The 18497-nt window shown below is 36.5% G+C and overlaps 1 protein-coding gene across 2 annotated transcripts in view; it reads right to left on the bottom strand.

The window, feature by feature from the left end:
* Window positions 1-18497, bottom strand: part of LOC145692966 (uncharacterized) — a 314794-nt gene that overhangs the window by 9251 nt on the left and 287046 nt on the right. For both annotated transcript variants that reach the window (XM_081768561.1, XM_081768562.1), the window contains exons 3-4: window positions 14153-14552; window positions 3191-3438 (exon numbers count right to left, since the gene is read on the bottom strand). In XM_081768561.1, the coding sequence (XP_081624687.1) occupies window positions 3191-3438; window positions 14153-14552 (648 nt within the window). The remainder of the gene's footprint in view (window positions 1-3190; window positions 3439-14152; window positions 14553-18497) is intronic.

The following is an 18497-nucleotide window of genomic DNA, read 5'->3' as shown; positions in this document are numbered from 1 at the left end:
AAATCCTAAGGTATTTCTGAGAATTTATCTCATAGTGTATAGCGGCCTAATGTGGAAGCTGACGCTAATTTGCAATTATGACCACAAACTGAGGAAGTTCTAAAACAAAAGCATAAAGAATAACTATGCATGAAAAGATGACAAACGTATGAATTTAAAATATCCTTGTTCCAAGGTATAAATCATTATACTGCGGATAATTAGGTCCAGATGTCTAATATGAGGGATCCTTTAGTAATCCTACTTAAATAATTCTTTCAGACCATACTTGACCTAGGATCATGTAGAATGATTGGTGCATGTCAAGAAAATGAATTAAATGTGCCTTTTTCCTCGCTTTCTTTCTTATCCTCCTGATCGATTGATCCCAGAAGAAAAGAAAAAAGGAATTGTTCTGGATACAAGTTCACTGAATTAATTGAAAATTAACATTCATGATCACTCACGAGAACATGTGACAGTCCTTTATAACGTTGAGGAAGTTGAAGTAATTTAAATATGGCTGATAGACATGCAAGAGATTTATTTTCCTTTCTTTCTTGTAAAGTAGATAGACGCGTTTTCAATCTAAGGTTAAATTGAATTCTTCATTATTTAATATTAATAATAAAGCGTCAGGGCTAGTGTACGCTGTCCTTTTGATATTCAATCCTACTGTCGATCATGCCTTTTTTCTTAGTACTGCGTACATTCTATCGGTAATATCTAACATTCAGGTCTTCAACCTTTTTTTTTTTTCTTCAACGCTGGTTACTTCCGTCTTATTGTCATCCAGAACTGAATATTTTTACGTCCTACTGCTTATCCCAATTTTATGTGTACAATGCTTGACTTTTTCTGATTCTGGGGACCATTACTTTCCCCTTTCCCCACCCTGTAGTAGCGGAGTTCGCATTTTTATATCTCCATCACTCGTCTTGAACATATAGTAGGAGTTTTCTATATCTGCCTGTTCGTCAACTTGTAGTTGGTATTTTGGATAACAATTTTTGTAATAATAATAATAAAAAAGATTAAAATTATTTGTAGTTTTCGACTGAAAATGGATATTATGGAACAGAAAAAGTGTTTTATTTCTGAACAACTAGTTTAAATATTTCTAAGTGAAATCAGGGTCTTGCTGTGGATAATCAGCGCCCGGGGCGAGACTATATGACGGCGGCCCCGTACATATGAGGTGAGGTCGACAAACCACCTGCGAAGTGCCACCATGGTTGACGAAAACGCAAGAAAATTTTCAAAAATAAACCCTGTTTTTCCTTGATTTTGAGCACTTTTTATTACTTTTTTCCTTCCATTTTATATATGTGCACATGCATTTTCCTAACATGAGTACTCTAATATTATAAGACCACTTCCTAAAGCAGGAAGAGGATTTAAGTATATATTAGTTTGTAGTGATCTAAAATATTCCAAATAATTTTTCCTTTCTTTTTTCTTTTTCCTCTCGAATTTTGCGCCCCCTTACTTCAGCACCCTGGTCCGTCGCCCCGCTCACCCCTTCACAGCACGGCACAGAGTGAAAGCAGATAAATGACTGTACTTATAAATATAACTACATAAACATAGAAACCAAGGGAAACCCTTAGAAAAAGAAATAACAAGTGAAGAAGAAAAACAAGGCACTGAATTATTAGAAAAAATAACTTTAACGTGCATCAGAAATTGTAACTAGCATACTTTCGAAAGAAGCATGATCCTTATATTTTAGATTGCTTTTCTGCACAAGTGAGATATGGAGGAAATAGGGGCGACTCTAGAGCTGTCGTTCTTATATGAATACAAAAGTATTCTTTTGTCGTATTTGCCTCCCTAACATCTTTAGATTAATTTATCCATTTTACTCATTCTTTCTTGCCTGGAATTGAGTACGAAAAGAATCCACATTATCGAGTTTAATAAAGAAAAATGAACACAAATCAGCACACAGGTTAGGTCGATTCCGAGTTAAACAAGATTTATTAATAGCTCTTACAGATATTGAAAAGGCCTTCGACAACGTATAGTTATTTGAAGTTTTCAAATAATAACATTAACTACAAAATAATGGAAAAGAAAATGGCTACCATCGTCTACAGAGACAAGAATGAGATTTTGTTTAAGTATTCTCCATATAACCGGTTGGCGATAAGTTGAAGCTTCACAAAGTGAAACCCATAAATGGAGAAAATGGGGATGTGTGTTTACGTAGCTCCAGGAAATTAAACTTGTATCGACTTTGAAACCTGAAAAAAATGTTTTCCATGAACCTTATGCTTCCTGTGAGAACAAGCATTCTGCTAGTATCTAATATAATATAAAGAGATATCACTTGTAACCAGTGGTGCCCCCCCTCATGTCCATGACGCACCCCCTCAATTGTCTATCCCTAGGTGTTCTTCCATGAAAAAAATATTTTCGATTAATTTTTACACCCCCTCAAACATATTTATATAGATTTTTACCCCTCCCAAATATGTCAATGACGCAGTTTACGTCATAGTCCCCCTTTGTGGGCACCCCTGCCTGTAACTTAAAGATCAGACTTTAGACGCCATTTAGGCTATCATAGTGCAACTACTGTTTACAGTAGAGTCTCGAAAACTCGGTCTAATATAGAGCGAAGGGTGGCCGGTTTTGTGAAAATGCCAAGTTATCGGGAATGGGATTAAAAAAAGAATAAGTACAAATGTTTCCTCAGAAAATACAGTACTGTATTTGTATGTATGGGTTGCTTGAGAATACAACACAGAATAAACTATCCAGTTACCCTTAAACAAAGGAAAAGTACGTAATTCAAGGAGGCATAGAGCCTTTACTATACATGAAAATGAAAATTAATGAATACAGATTGTACAATAATTTACCTGATAACACAAACCTCAAAAAAATACTCGGCATTGACCTTGAACGGGTCTGCGCGCGGGTTTTTTCACCCTGCCAGGGTGTGCCGAGTTATCTGGACTGCCGGTTATCGAGTGCTAAGTTTTAGGAACTCTACTGTACAGTATTAATTTATTTAGCAAATTTGTTTCTTTTGATATATGTCCTACTACGATTTATATTGAGTGTGTCAATTTAAGATTACGTTGTTTGTTTGTTTGTTTTTTTTTTTCTGTAGTATGTGCATTATGATCCGTATTCTTAGACTGACTGACTTGTATTTCACGCTTATTTTTAAAACAAAGAAAACTGTTGTTCGTTAACTTACCTACGGTAAGCAGGTAACGAAGAAAGAGAAAATTTAACACTGCCAGCAATTTTTCCAAGCAGAGCATAATTCCATAAACCTCTCAACAGATGGCGTTCAATGTGACCTGATGTGGGCAAAATGGCTAGTGCCCAGAAGGCTTCCATTGCATACATGCTATTTTTGGTAGATGATGGTGCTATTGTTTCACCAGGTATTATAATTGGCGGGGCTGACGTATCCACAAATCCTCCATCAACTTCCAGAAACTGAAAATAAATAGAACATTCATTATTCAATAAAGTTCGTCGACTATCCGTTTTTATGTATTAGTTAATAATTTGATTTCAGCATTTTATTATTATAGTTTTATTTCAGTTTATATCCCATAAAACCGTCTGTATGATTCTTTCGTAACATTGTAATCTATTTCTTGTTAGTTCCGCTAAAGAGATACATGGATGCTACCTTTATAAAATAATCGTTATTTAAAAAATGTATTCCACAATGTGACTACTGTTAAAGATAAGATACACGTAACATGATGCTACTTCACATTATCCTACGTATGATTAAAGACTGCAAGTGGCAATCACATCCAGGCCTAGTTGATTGCATTTTAGCTTAGCGTTTCGTTCAGCAGCGAGGCTATATAAGACGTGGACCTGCAGCTTAACGTAGGATCCGAAACATATAAGCTCTTGCTGGGAATCGAAGCCGGGTCTCCCACGCCAATAAAATGTTATATGAATTACGAAGTTAAACATGTTTTAGATGTGATTCGCAATAGTGTGACACTTTCTTTCTCTGTTAGTAGAGTTTTCATAAAAAGAAAAAAGTACGGTACCGTTTATTTTAACGTTTGAACTAGGAATCATCAGTACACCATTGTATGCGATGACTTAGTGCTAGAACATTCAATTTCGGTGCATCTCAGCTAGACCAAATGGGCTTTGTGATGGACTAACACCGTATACATGGGTTTTCTCAGGGCTCTTTTGTTTCCGCCCACTTTTTTCATCCTACCATTATCATATCCATCCGATCGTCATCGTCTCCCTTAGCGTCGGAGCAGAAACGAGGGATGTTACTTCAAAAATAAAAAGCACCCTTGTAGTTATGTCACTATATAGGCTGATACCGAGTATTCACCTATAGTTTGCCTGTTTTCATATTTAAATACCGGTTTCAATTTTGTAATTGGAACCATGATAACCTATGGCGCAGCATACGATTTCGTCTGCTTGGTCGGTTATCTGTATCAACGTGCTGTCCCCAAAGTGGCATTGTTATCTATCATTTTGTCTATTATATTAGAGATTATTGCTTAAAACGGGCCAACTATTCGAGTTGGAAAAAAAAAAAGAAAAGAAAAAAGACTCAACCATCTCAATATTACAACATTACAAGATTTTTAAAGATATTTTACATTCAAGTCGCACGATCTTCTTTTCTATCTCTCAGGACTGGAAGGTGGTAAAAGAGTAAGAGTTGTAAAAACATCGAATATTCGTTAGGTGTGGGTAACATTGATCAACCATTCAGCTGATACATTTTAGATATTAAATATGGCAATGCTTTCCCTCCAAGAACAATGTTTTCCCTTTTATCTACTTGTGTAATACCAATGACAAATCCATGTCTTCAATTGAACGAGTCATGCGATGATGGTATCATTGATGTGAAACAAATGTGCGTTCGTGGGTGTGATAGTTGTCTGACATGCTCTGAAGCATGAAGTCTCGTGTTCGTCATCCAGCAGTCACGGAATTTACCTGAAGCAAATTTTTAAAGATTTTCAGCTCTGCACGCAGCTTGGTATTCACATCGAGATCCAACTGACATTGAAGGCTATCAGTTCCATAGCCAATTGGTGGTTTTCCATAGGATTTTTCCCTACTCGCACAATGATGTCCAACCGCCCAACGTTGTCATCCAGTTTCCGCAATCGTCTGAGAACAGTTTTGTTTTCTTACACAGGAACTCTGGTACTGGTAGTAGGATATTGGTCGAAACACGTAGAATGCATTTTTAAGATCATTTAACGTTTGAGTTTTGGTGTAGTAAAACCCTGCTACTTTGCTCAACTTTACAAAAAGAAGTTGCATAAAGTGCCGTCCGAGTTCCTTGCTAGCCATTCATCTGGATCGCTATGATACAGCAACATGTTGGAAATTTGTTGTCGACCTGCTCACCGACGTCGACTGTAAAATGAGGAGATGAGTCGTCTGGCATCAAAATGATGTTCTCGGTGTTATTTCAAGTCAATAATAGGACAAACACCTTGCAAGCACTCAATGTAAATGAAATCTTTTTAAGTTTTACGTCCCACGATTATGCCGGCTAGGCTAAAGGAGACGGTGATGATGAGAAATAAACGAAATGGGGAATGAAGAAAGTGGAAGGAAACGGGAGAACCCCGAGAAAACCAACGCACACGGCCCACTGCCAAACTCAGTGCGAGCTGGGATCGAATCAAGGACTCCATGCACCAGAGGTGAACACTCTATCACTGAGTCACCGCGGCTCCCCGCAAGCACTCAATGTGTGTGTGTTACTGAAGATTGTAATACATATATAAAATAAACAACCTTTCGAATATTTGAATAAGAACAAATGATTTTTCAAATAATTATGTAAATTGAGGTAAGAATACTATTGGAACATTATTCGAAATAACGAGTACATAAATTATTTTAACAAAATTATTTTCGTGTTTCTTCCGCTATTCCCACGGAACAGTTAAAATCAGTGGCGTATGCAGGATCTCATCAAAGGAATTCAAAAATTCAATCTCATCATTTCAAGACAAGCATGATTTTTGTGTATATAGGTACATATCGTAATAATGTTTATATGAAATTAAAAAATGATTTTTTTTATTTTTACGTCCCATGGTTATGCCGGCTAGGCTAAAGGAGACGGTGATGATGAGAAATGAATGAAATGGTGGAATGAAGAAAGTGGGAGGAAACGGGAGAACCCCGAGAAAATTCACGAGAACGATGTTTGTTCACCACAAAGTCCACAAGGCGCGAGCCGGGATCGAACCAGGGACCCCAAGCACCGGAGGTGAACGCTCTATCACTGAGCCACCGGGCTCCCTTAATAATGTTTATTTTTCATAATAGCTTGAACAATGTGGTTTTAATGTCGAGCCGCTCTTGTGTACAACCCCGGTTAAAATAAACATAAAGAAGTCAATAAAATCAGATGTTTAAAAACTTTTTTTTAAAAAAATTCAACATGAGAACAATACTTTTGCAATTTTTGAAATTAAAATCTCAAAAATAAATAAAAACAAAAAAGGTCTGCTGCGCTCGAATCTGAAGATTGAGCCTTATATTTACAGGTGATTCATTGTTTCTCTTACCAGGAAAAATACTTTACTCCAGTACTTTTTTTAAAGTAAGGGAATACCTAATGGATAACTTTAAAATTGTAAGGAAAAAATTGAAAATACTTTCTTGTGATACTTCATTTAAAAAGAAATCTGGTCGATTATGAAAGGAGTAACTGATTCATAGAAAATACAAAGCATTAGTCTGCGTTTTCCTCTTACCATATACATACACGTGTGGGTCTTCCCAAATCGTGAAATCACAACTGTTATGTACGAAAAGAACCGTTGTATGTATGATTTTCTTCCAGTTTTAGAAAACAAGAATATGGCAAATTGCGTTTCTGCATCATCAGATTGGTCATCTCACAATCTTGACATCAGACGTGTTCTTGTGAATAGATTAAGGCAGGAAAACAAAACTGAACCGGTTTTATACAGACATGCATGATTTTTGTTTTTCGTTTTTAATGCTACTGGCATTTTTCTTTCCAGAACCTGTTATGTTTTGTGAAATGTTGAAAAAAGATAAATCCCTTGCGCTTGAATTATGCTCTAAACCAGGGTCTTCAACCGTCAGAGAGTGCAGACAAATTACAGATTTCAGTTCACTCACTCAGGTCAATCAGCTGTACTGTTTTATTTAGAACCAAGGACATAGGCAGGGAAGGACCAAACTCCCCCCCCCCCTCCCCGAAATCCGACTTTTCTGAAAATTTAATCTAATTTTAAGGGTAATTTTACACATTTTAATATAGTTTATCCACATTTTGAACTTGAAAACTCCCAGAAAGTTTTAGATCCCTCCCAAAATAAATTCATGTATACGTGCCTGTTTAGAATTATCTATGTATTATTATTATTATTATTATTATTATTATTATTATTATTATTATTATTATTATTATTTTAAGGAGAAGGAAGATATACAAGACTATTGAGACTACACAGGAATCAAAATAATATCATATACAATGAAGATTTGAGTAGAGAAAATTGTAGAAGGGCGATTACGGGAAGAAACAATAGAAGAAAAATTTGGATTTATGCCAGAAAAGAGTACAACAGATGCAATTTTCATAAGTTAAACTGCGAAAAGCATCAGAAAAATAAAAAGGATTGCATATGGCCTTTATTGATTGGAAAAGGCCTATGACAGAGCACCATGTCAGGAAGTTATGCTGATATCTGAGGAAGAAAGAAGTGCCAAACTTACGTAAGGATAACCTAAAGGTTATGTATGTTGGAGCTATGACCCAAGTAAGAAAGGGTTGGATTACACCAGAGTTCAGCCTTAAGCCCATATATCATCAACTTTGTAATCAGTGGCGTAACTAAAGGCTTAGGGGCCCTCCCGCAGACAGCGTGGAGTGGGGCCCCTACCCTACTTCCCACTTCACGATTTGGGGGCCCCCGATGGCTTGAGGACCCCGCAATGCGGGGTCTGCGGAGCTCTTATTTACGCCCCTGGTTGTAATGCATATTATAACTCAATATGAAGCCCGTTGGTACATCATATTTGTTGATGATATTGTACTAAGCAATACAAATACGGAAGAAGTTGAAAGAAAAAGGGTAGAGACTTGGGGGAAGTCTTTGAGGTAAAGGCCTAAAATTAATCGAAAGAAAGTGGAATATCTCGCGTTTAACATAGAAGGAAATGAGAAAGTAAGGCTACAAAACAAGAATGATTGAATGAAGTGGAATAAAAATAAATATTTTGGCTCATTTGTTGCCAAGAATGGTGATTTGGACGTGAAAATAACACACAAAATGCGAGAGAGATGGCGAAAATTTAAAAAAAAAAAAAAAAAGTGTTCTGTGATTCAGAATCATTGTAAAGGGTAAAGGGATATGTTAAAAAAAAAAAAAAAAAAACTCGTTCGGCCGGTAATGATATACGGAGCAGAAACATAGCCAACAAAGAAAGCACAGAAAAAGAAAATTGAATGTTACTGAAATGAGAATGCTACGCTGGATGTGAAGAATAACAACAAGAGACAAAGTGAGGCATGAGAGAGTAAAGGGAATAATCAAGGTTGTAGAGATATCTAAAGAAGACCAAAAAAGAAGACTGAGCTTTGTGGTGGACAAACACCGTGTTCGTGAGTTTTCCCGAGGTTCTCCCGTTTCCTCCCACTTTCTTCATTTCACCATTTCATTCATCTCTCATCATCACCGTCTCTTTTAGCCTAGCCGGTATAACCGGGGGACGTAAAACTGAAAGATTTCATTTCATTTTTTTTTCAATGGTATGGTCATCTAATGAGAACAAACGACTATGTAGTAACAAGGATAGAGGGAGGACAAGGAGGAAATGGATGGTTATGATTAACAATGACTTCAGAGAGAAAGGTCTAACAGAGTAAGAATTCCGGGGCAGAGCTTTATGGGGAAGATTCATCAAAGACGTCGACTGCACATAAGTGGTAAAATACGGAAAGAAAGAATTATTATTTAATCGAATTTTCGTGTTTAGTACTTATTTTCTCAAGAGTGCGGGGCACAACAGAGAGTCTTATGACTCGGGCCAATGCATTTTGGACCTCCGCTCTAAATTAAACATCCCACAATTCCAGGCTACAATTACTGTGAGCAACCAGATAGCTTTTACTTGGTAGTCAGATTCCATCAGAATTATTTCTCGCTTTTTGCTACGTGGAAGTTCAGTTACTATTCTTTTAGTCTCCAGTAAATTCTGGGTCAACAATGGAAATATCGTGCTCCCACCGATGTCGTATTCGAGACCACATTCAGTTATATGAAAGCATCACATCATTTGTATTCAGGACCGCAACTAGAGGAGCCTAAGGGGCCTGGCCCCCCTAAACTTTTCGTGCCTCCTCCAGACCTCAATACACCATGCTATAAAAAAAAAAAAAAACAATTTAGATACGTGTAAATAACTTTTAATGACTTGCCCCCCTATCTTATTCATGCCCCCCCCCCCAAACCTTTGTGGCTGGTTTCGGGCCTGCTTTAATTAATAACAATCAGCAGCGTACGCAAAAGTTCTTCATTAGGAGTTCAAGTTCCCTAGATCATATAACTTCAGGTGTTCGTATACATATCTTATTGGAGCTCCTCCGTGGCTAAGCGGTTAGCGTACGCGCCTTTGGCGTGGGAGACCCGGGTTCGATTCCCGGCGGGAGCTCATGTGGTTCGGATTCCACGTTAATCAGTAGGTCCACGTCTCATATAGCCTCGCTGCTGAACGGGACGTAAAACTCAAAATCAACTCAACTCAACTCAACATATCTTATTGGTATAAATGTTAATTTTTGCATATCTTGCTCAAGGGGGGATATAAAACCCGCATCCCCTCTTGGGTACGCCATTGGTAATTCCCATACAGAGAGTATTTACAGATCTCTTCTGCAAAAGCAAGTTCAATACATAATATCGTAATCGTTCTGCCAGAAATCACTAAACCCCAAAATATGGATGGATTTAGGCACTTGTTCCAGTACGGTGAAGATACGCAAAATGAAATACATAATGTTCTAAGATTGTCATGCTCAATGTGAAACTGTGATACTAAGCTTGGCTATCCTTATTATCACAGTGTCATTTGCTACATCTAGCCCATGAGCGCCCGAAGGGGAGGGGAGGGTGGGGCCCGTCCACCCTGGCTCACGAAAATGTATACGTAATATAGCAAACCACGTATATTAAATACCATAAATACCAGATGTAATATATCAACCATGGGGATGCCGCTCTTAGAAAATTTTCTTTGGGCGCCCCTGAAGCCTGACAATATTAGAACGTCATTATGTCGTATGTCATCTTTGTGCTAGAAGTGTCTAACTTTTTTTTTTTTTTTTTTTTTTTTTTTACTTTTAAATTTAGTGACCTTTGCCAGAACGACGACATGTAATATAAGATACTGGTATATTTTTCCGGCAATTGTAATCTTTCTGTCAACGAAATAATAATAATAATAAAAAAGTTTCTCATGTCAACTTGCTGAGAAATTTTATTTCTGTGTAAGTTCTCTGACAACCCAATGATGTTTGTCACATGCTTGCCACGAATTTCCCTTACATAATTTGAATTTACAGAATCACTTTCTTTTAAAGTTTATTAGTTCGTTGACTAGAATTCTGTTATGAGCCTCAGGAATAAATTTTGTTGATACTAAACTTCGATAGTGGCTAATAAGAGTATTGGGTTTCGCAACTTTAATATTGTTACATTACAATGTTTGTGTAATACGTTCTTCAAGTATTTGTTACTTAGATATTTGAACAAAGTAAATTATCATATTTGAATAATTATTAGAAAAACGAATATTATTCAATAATAGTATGAAAATTATGCATATTTCGATACTTAAAAGTAAATAAAGTGCAGGTGATAACTGGGATACGAAACATTATATTTACTATTTACTTAATGCGCATCTACAATTTATTTGCAAATTAAAAAAAAAAAAAAGTACGTTCTAATATCGAATAGTCACCTATTATCGCAAGGGCATTATCATATATAGCATTAAAGCTTAAATTATCATATATCGTGTGGTTGTCAAGCCTGTTCCCTATCAGCACAGACTGTAGGTTTAATTATAGGAAATAGTCAATTGTCAACGTTAGCTCTTCGTTGTAATTGGTCTCTTTGTCGACCATTTGACAACCAACTTAATCGTCTTACCAAAGAAACAAAATTACGATCAGGAGTGCCAGATTAATGCTGTTGGATTGATTGATTCATTATGATTTAATGGCAGCGAGGCTATTTGTTTCCGTTACGATAAGGCCTAACTTGGCTTATCAGGCCTCTTGTCGTAATAAATACATCAAATTCATTTTCGATTAATTTAGGGACTCTTCATGTTTTCTACATATCGAAAAGTAGGTATATACAGGGTGTTTCAAAACAACACCGACAACGTTTGGGAGCTGATTTCTGACACGAAGATAAAACAAAAAGTATAGACCAATCTGGGTACACAAATGCTTCCTTTCGGAGTTATAGGTTGCTGAAAACATGAAAAAATGAACTTTAAAGGCCCATATCTCCACTACTATGGTACCTACCGTAGTCAGGTCAAGACTTCACTTAGGAACTAGTATATGGTCTATCCAAATATCCAAGTTTCAGAATTCTGTGGTACTTCCGCAACAATTTTTATGGAGGTACTTGGAGAGTACTTTAAATTACATGCCCGTATCCAAACCCCCTCTATAAAAATTACTTCGTGCGTACTTTAGAATTCTGAAACATGTATTTTTGGATAGCACACATATTAGTTCCTAACTGAAGTCTTGACCCGACTACAGTAGGCTCCATAGTTTTGGAGCTATGGACCTTTAAAGTTCACTTTTTCACATTTTTGGCAGTCTATAACTCCAAAAGGAAGCATTTGTGCACCCAGGTTGGCTTATCCGGTATCAAGAATCATCTCCCAAACTTTGTCGTTGTTGTTTTGAAAAATCCTGTATATTAGTGTAACTGATATAACTCATTATCTTCACTATCCTTGATTGGGAACTAGATTTGAAAAAAAAAAAAAACTGCTATATAGTAGATCGTGGAAATGTGCTGTAAACGATCGTTTACCACATAACTTAATACAAGCGCCTTAAAATAAAAATAGATTACCCTGTAGCTGTAAGACCAACCACTATGATTTCATTGCTAGAAGTTAATCGTCGTGACCGCAAGACTCGTGAAGCTTAGACTCTAAAGCAGTTAGAGAACTGTTTTGCTTCACGTGCGATACATCGGAAGATTTCGGAACAATTCGTACAGCTGCCTTCCGAAGGCACACTTGAGAAAACGTCAAACATCAGAAGTGTACCAATCAGTGTTTCTTCCAGATCTGTTTTTTGGGGGGCACTGCCCCCGGAGCTCTGAGAGTATCCCTCGAAGGAGTGCCCCTCAAAAATAACACGTCTATAATATAATATTAAATAGAATGGTATAAGTAGCCCCCCCCGGAATATAAAGTGTCCCCCGGAACATTGTTTCTGAAAGAAACACTGGTACCGGTACCAATGATGTTGCCAAATTTTCAAGACATGGTGAACGGGCGATTAAAAAAAAAAACTTTAAAAAGCTATAACACGAACGATCACAATTATTCGAATTAAACGGTACCAATAATAATAATAATAATAATAATAATAATAATAATAATAATAATAATAATAATAATAATAATAATAATAATAATAATAATAATAATGGAAATTTAATACAATAACTACAAAAATAAACAAAAAGAAACTTGGTGGCAATCCTACGACGCTGTACTACCATAAAGTACGAGAGATGAAACTGGCAAAATTTCATAAACGAGGATTGACACTCGGTACACACCTTCGCGTCCTATTGGGTGGTGAAATCGATAGATCTAATTATAAGTCAAGCATCATACCTCTGCGATCACTACAGTGTAGCTAAAATAAGGAAACGCCCGAGAGATATGCTAACCCGCTATACAACAGATCTTCATTGATGTGTATTACTCATAAGGTGCGCTCTTTTATTTATTTATTTATTTAGTTTTATATATATAAAACTTAAGAGTAAATAATTAGTTGCAGCATATTGGATAAAGACTTAAAAATATGAATAATAACGCAAAGAAGAACTTTTAATAACAATAATGTATTTACGAAATGCACTAAAGAAAAGAGAATGATTTTTGGTGACGTAAAATAAGGAAATGATAGTAAGACTAAAAACATTGGATGTTTTTCGTAAGGTTGAAGACTTAAAATTTTCTTAGTGGTTCGTATGCTTGATGCAATGCACTTATTGCATGTCCACCAAGTAGTTCATGTGAAGTTAACTCGTGTCCAATGTTTTTAGTCTTAGTTCCATTTCTTCATTTTATTTCAGCCCCCCCAAATTCCTTATAATGGATTTTGCACGAAATCATTGTTTATTATTATTATTTTACGGATGTGCCATTAACACAATCATAAAGAATTACCCAAGGTCCATGATCACCTCCAATTCTCCTAAAATGTCCCCCACAGAAATAGCTTGTAGTTTTAAATGTTCTGACCTTCAATACAGGTTCTCTACTCCCTTCCCTTTACATTAGCTCTTTGATTAAAACGAGTATTTAAATTTATGGAGTTTACTGTTACCTAGTTTAAATACCAGTATTTCACTAAAATTTTAATGATGCAATGAACTCTCCTTGTGAGGACTCCTGGCCTAATTTTATATTTAAGTTTTCCATACGCGGGAGTTACGGTGGCTCAATGGTAGAACGCTTACCTTTAGTGTGTGGGATCCCTAGTTCGATTCCCGCCAAGTCAGTTTGTGCTGGACAACATCGTGTCCGTGTTATTTGGGGGTTACTTCCGTTTCCTCCACCAATTCTTCCATCATCATTCACTTGCCTTTATCATAGTCTCTCTCAGCCTAAAGAGCGCAGTCGTTGCACGTTAAACCAATATTTTATTTTTCATTTCTTTCCACACGCGGATGACTTAATTATTTTGTTCGTTTAGTTTAGCATAGTGACGTGTCTAGGCGGAGGAATGCTTTTTCCCTCTCACCATATTGCATTCCTGTCCTCAATGCCTCGTTCTCGCGACACAGAATAGTGTAATCCCACAATACTTCAACAACTCTACCCTTAACAAATGAATATTGGGTATTTTAATAACCGTACTCACCTTTTCTATTGATGGCGGTCTGACTTCACATATTCTATATCGTTGGAAATTTTCAACATTAGTTCTTCTGTATCCTCTGGCCCAGATATCACTTCTACCAAAGTGTGCATACGGATTGTAGACTCTCTTCAGGAACGACCTATGATACACTAGACCTAACGTTATATCGAGCGTCAGGCTCTGAAGATGTTGCTTCATTTCTCGCTTGTATAAATCTGCATCTGCCCATTGCCGTCCATAGGCATCGCTGTACGAGTCGAAGATAAATCGTGCTCCATGTTGAATAGCGTAGAGGAATCCTGCATTTCTATACGAGACCGCAGTGTTTTCCAGGTACTGGATGATGTTATAGGAGAGCTGTGCCCTCTTTCGTCCATGGAGTAACACACAGTTTGGCTGCCTACAATAAATTAAGAGAAATACATTTTAAAATTTGCTTGTACAGCATTTTAAAATTTTGTATATAGTCTAATTTGATACGAAAACTTGAGAGCAAGAGTGGGATATCTCCAGTGCTGTAGTCCTAAAATTTTCAGAGGGTATACGCTGTTTTGTGATCATCTGTGACTGTCACTAAAGACATAGAAGGTATTTTTTAATGAACAATGTAAAACGCATTAATTCAATTGAAATATAAAGGATACCTTACTGTTTGATACCTTACTGTTTTATAGTCTAAAAGCATTTCATACTATTTTCTTGATGACACTTTTTACTTTTTTTAAAAATACTTATATCACCACTTCTCAAAACTGCCACCAATCATTCATGGCACCATTCCACCCATTGTTGCTGGGTGCTCATGCGCTTCACTACTAGGTTCCAAGGCTCTGGGTCCATGCGTCTTAAAACCACAAATCCACTTATCATAAATAGGCCATAGCAAGGTTGGCATCCAAAGAAAATACTCTACATCCGAGGCTTATCTTTCTACTGTGCTCGATCACAGGTTTTAAATGTCGGGTGATCGATCCGGCACAACCCCCAACCTAGAAGACCAGTGACTGACTGCAGTTCCGAAGAACTGGGCGATGAGGACGCCGCATCCCGATGCCGGCCAGATTATCATTGGACTCACGGCAAAATTAAATTAATAAATATAAACGAAACAAAAGTAGGAAGTACTATACGCTTTGAAACAGAAGGTACACTCTAATGACTATAAGATTAAGCAGAGGGTATACGGCGTGTACCGCATGTGTCCCATGGATATCTCTAGTTTTCAGGAAAGGAAGGTAATCTCTATATCAACAAAATGGCTTTCTCTCTCTCTCTCTCTCTCTCTCTCTCTCTCTGACTACAGACGATGACGCACATTTAACTGTGTGATGTGTGCTCAGTATGTCGGCTTCCATCGTTTTTCTTTGTAGATTTTCAGAATGGAATTTAATACTGCTTAATTCAAATAGCACCTCAAGTGTCTCATGAAAATGTTGTGGTCGAAATATATTTTTGAATAAAATAGCAAAACAATATTAACTAAATTTCAGTCACGGATAGAAATGGATCCAATCTGACTTTCAGATCTTTAAATAAATTGCATAAGCAAAGGGAAATAATTGACTGCAATCTATCAATATACTGAAAGTGGTTTCTAGTAAACAACATTATTTCTATGAATTATATATATATATATATCGAGTGTTCTAAAAATGGAGCCCACGGGCAACAGAGCGCTATTCTTCAGATCAAAATAAAGCGAAAATGTTATATAATGTTATACCCTCCAGGGCCTCCTTCTGCTGCTATGAGGAATCAAAAGTTTCACTATGTGGCAACGTCCCATAAATTGAAACTGTTAGCATTGCTCTATGAATCCATTAAGCAGTTAAATATCGATTGTTACACTAATAAGTGGTGCTTGTGTGAACGTCTATTAACTTTAACTGCCATCTGGAAAGAATCAATGTAACTATTTGATGGATTAGTAGATATATATATAACTATAAACAAGTATGAAAGGATAGAAGGACTGAGAAGGTATTACTGCTGAAGACGCGTGTTTTTTGCTACTAATGACCTTGTTTCCAAGACATAAGATTGACTATAGCAGTTCGAAATCTCATTAAGGCGGTTTATTTCCAGATTCAATACACTGTCGAAGTACACAAAGAATCGTCTCTTTCGTCAATTCCACGACCAATCTTCAGTAATATGGTGTGTAGTCCATAGCAGGCCCGTATTCAAGAGGGGATCTGGGGGGGGGGGAATTTTTGCTGGCCTCCCTAAAATTTTCACGGTAGGCTTGCAAATGAACTATAATATGGTGATGAACTATAATACGGTTGGATCGCCTTCCCCTTGCATTATTGAGCTGGCTACCGGCCTGGTCCGTAGTAGATTTTTTGAATTATTGAGAATCTAAAATATACCCAAAGAAAAAAGGTTGGGTTTTCGAGTGTAAGGATAGTTATTACTGAACGTTTATTAGTATATCTGACATAGGAAGAATTGTTCTGGTTGGAAGGAAAGATAATGATTTTTTTTTTTTCCTGCAAAAGTAACACACTTCGGTAATAAATTATGATCTAAAGCGTATCACACTTTGTTATGCATAGACTGCAATGAGATACCGCTTTAAAAGAAAACGGTGATGTAGGCCTACAATATTTTGAGTTAATGGAGTTTTAATGTTGACGGCAGTAGCTTTCGTTGTCTTTTATCCAAATAGCGTTTCCTCGTAGCACACATTTGAAACAATAACAATAATAATAATAAAATCTGAACATTCTGTCTAGCAGTAACACCTGAAAATCATCTAGATGGAAAGGCAAGGTAATAACTTAACTGCTATTTATTACTAGATGAGTTCTTGAATTATCTCTTCTCACGTACGAGGCAACTCAACCGTAGCACAAAAATAGAAACCACTTCTGTGTATGCTTTTAAACCATGTAACCATGCTGTAGGTTTATTATTAGCAAAAAAAGAAAAGTATAGTATCGCTCTTTGTTGAGAACGTTATTGCCCAGTTGACGTGTCAAAAAAAAAAAAAAAAAAAAAAAAAACGCATTTCATTATACGTCTCAAGAATCCTGAAACTAAGGAAGATCTGACCTTGGACAACAAACGCGTGCAGTCATGCGCGTTAAAAAATGATGACTTTCCCTTACGTTGGATATAAGAATATTTCTAAAAACTTTTGCTCTAGTTTTTCTTTTTTTTTTCTACAAAATATGAGACTTTTTTCGGTAGTTTTACTCTATGCTTGTGAGGATAAGTGGATATTGTTGCATGTGCTCAGAGAAGTAGGACATTCGTCACCCTTGACATCATGACATAACCGAATCTGGATTCGAGCAATAGACCTATTCTTTGCGGAGAAAAAAAAAAAAAAAGAAAATCTCACCATGGACTACTATTTAAACCGGGGTTAATTGCAACTATTCAACTGTCCGTACTACAAGTGTTCCATTTTCAGCACTCATGCTTACATCACTAGAAACCAAAATTAAAGTGCGGGTCTGTGGTTACGACTTTTTATGGGTTTATGTTTCATTCGTCCGTCACAGATTTTAGGACTTTTTTTTTTTTTTTAAAGTAAAGGTACTGTCCTTTTATTCTGTATTCGTGGTGTTGTACTTACGGAGAAGTAAAAAGAGGAATGTATGTTGACTTTGCTTATTGAAGTCTTGCAGAAGACATTGAAGCAATTTCGCGGTTTTTTGGTTTACCAATGATAACACTTTAAATGAGTGATCCATAATGGAATTAAATTCATATTTTCAAATAACATACAACGTAGTACTTCACCTTCAATATTGAAATAAAAATATTTAGTTTTAAGACCAATACACTTTAGTCTTCTATCATAGTTGAGTGGTCCGATGCGCTACGTTGACGACCGCAAGACATTCTATATCAGTTGTATATTCGTGTCTTGCGTAGGCTATTGTGATAGGTAGTCCTTGTTTCACTGTTAATCACCCTAATTAATTTCCTTCAATCCATAGAGGATAAACACATGACGTAAACACAAAGAAACAAGCTGTAAACCTTCTGCACCAGAAAACCTGAATTCAATATATACTGGGTGTAACAAAAGTCCGGGATCATAGACCAACTTTGTTATGAGTAAAGAATGAGAAAAGTTGTGATGGAGATGGTGATTTTTGATCTAAATGATGTAATTCTTCCGATCGACCAGTAGTGATAGATCTAGCCCAGAGCCAAAGGAACGTAGGTACCCCAGTTTTTTGAATGATAAAAATAATTTAAGCTATTATTTATATATTTTTGAAAATTTATATTAAACTCATAATACACCTATTATAGTCTAGGGTTCTGGCTGCCGTCTTCCCAGTTTGTACCTTTTAGATCCGCCATTGTAGATCAGCCATCTGGA

This window comes from Thermobia domestica, chromosome 8, assembly GCF_964235325.1.
Source record: "Thermobia domestica chromosome 8, izTheDome1.hap1.1, whole genome shotgun sequence".
Lineage (NCBI taxonomy): Eukaryota > Metazoa > Arthropoda > Insecta > Zygentoma > Lepismatidae > Thermobia > Thermobia domestica.
Note: the sequence above shows the minus strand (reverse complement) of the source record. Positions and strands in the feature narration are given on the sequence as shown.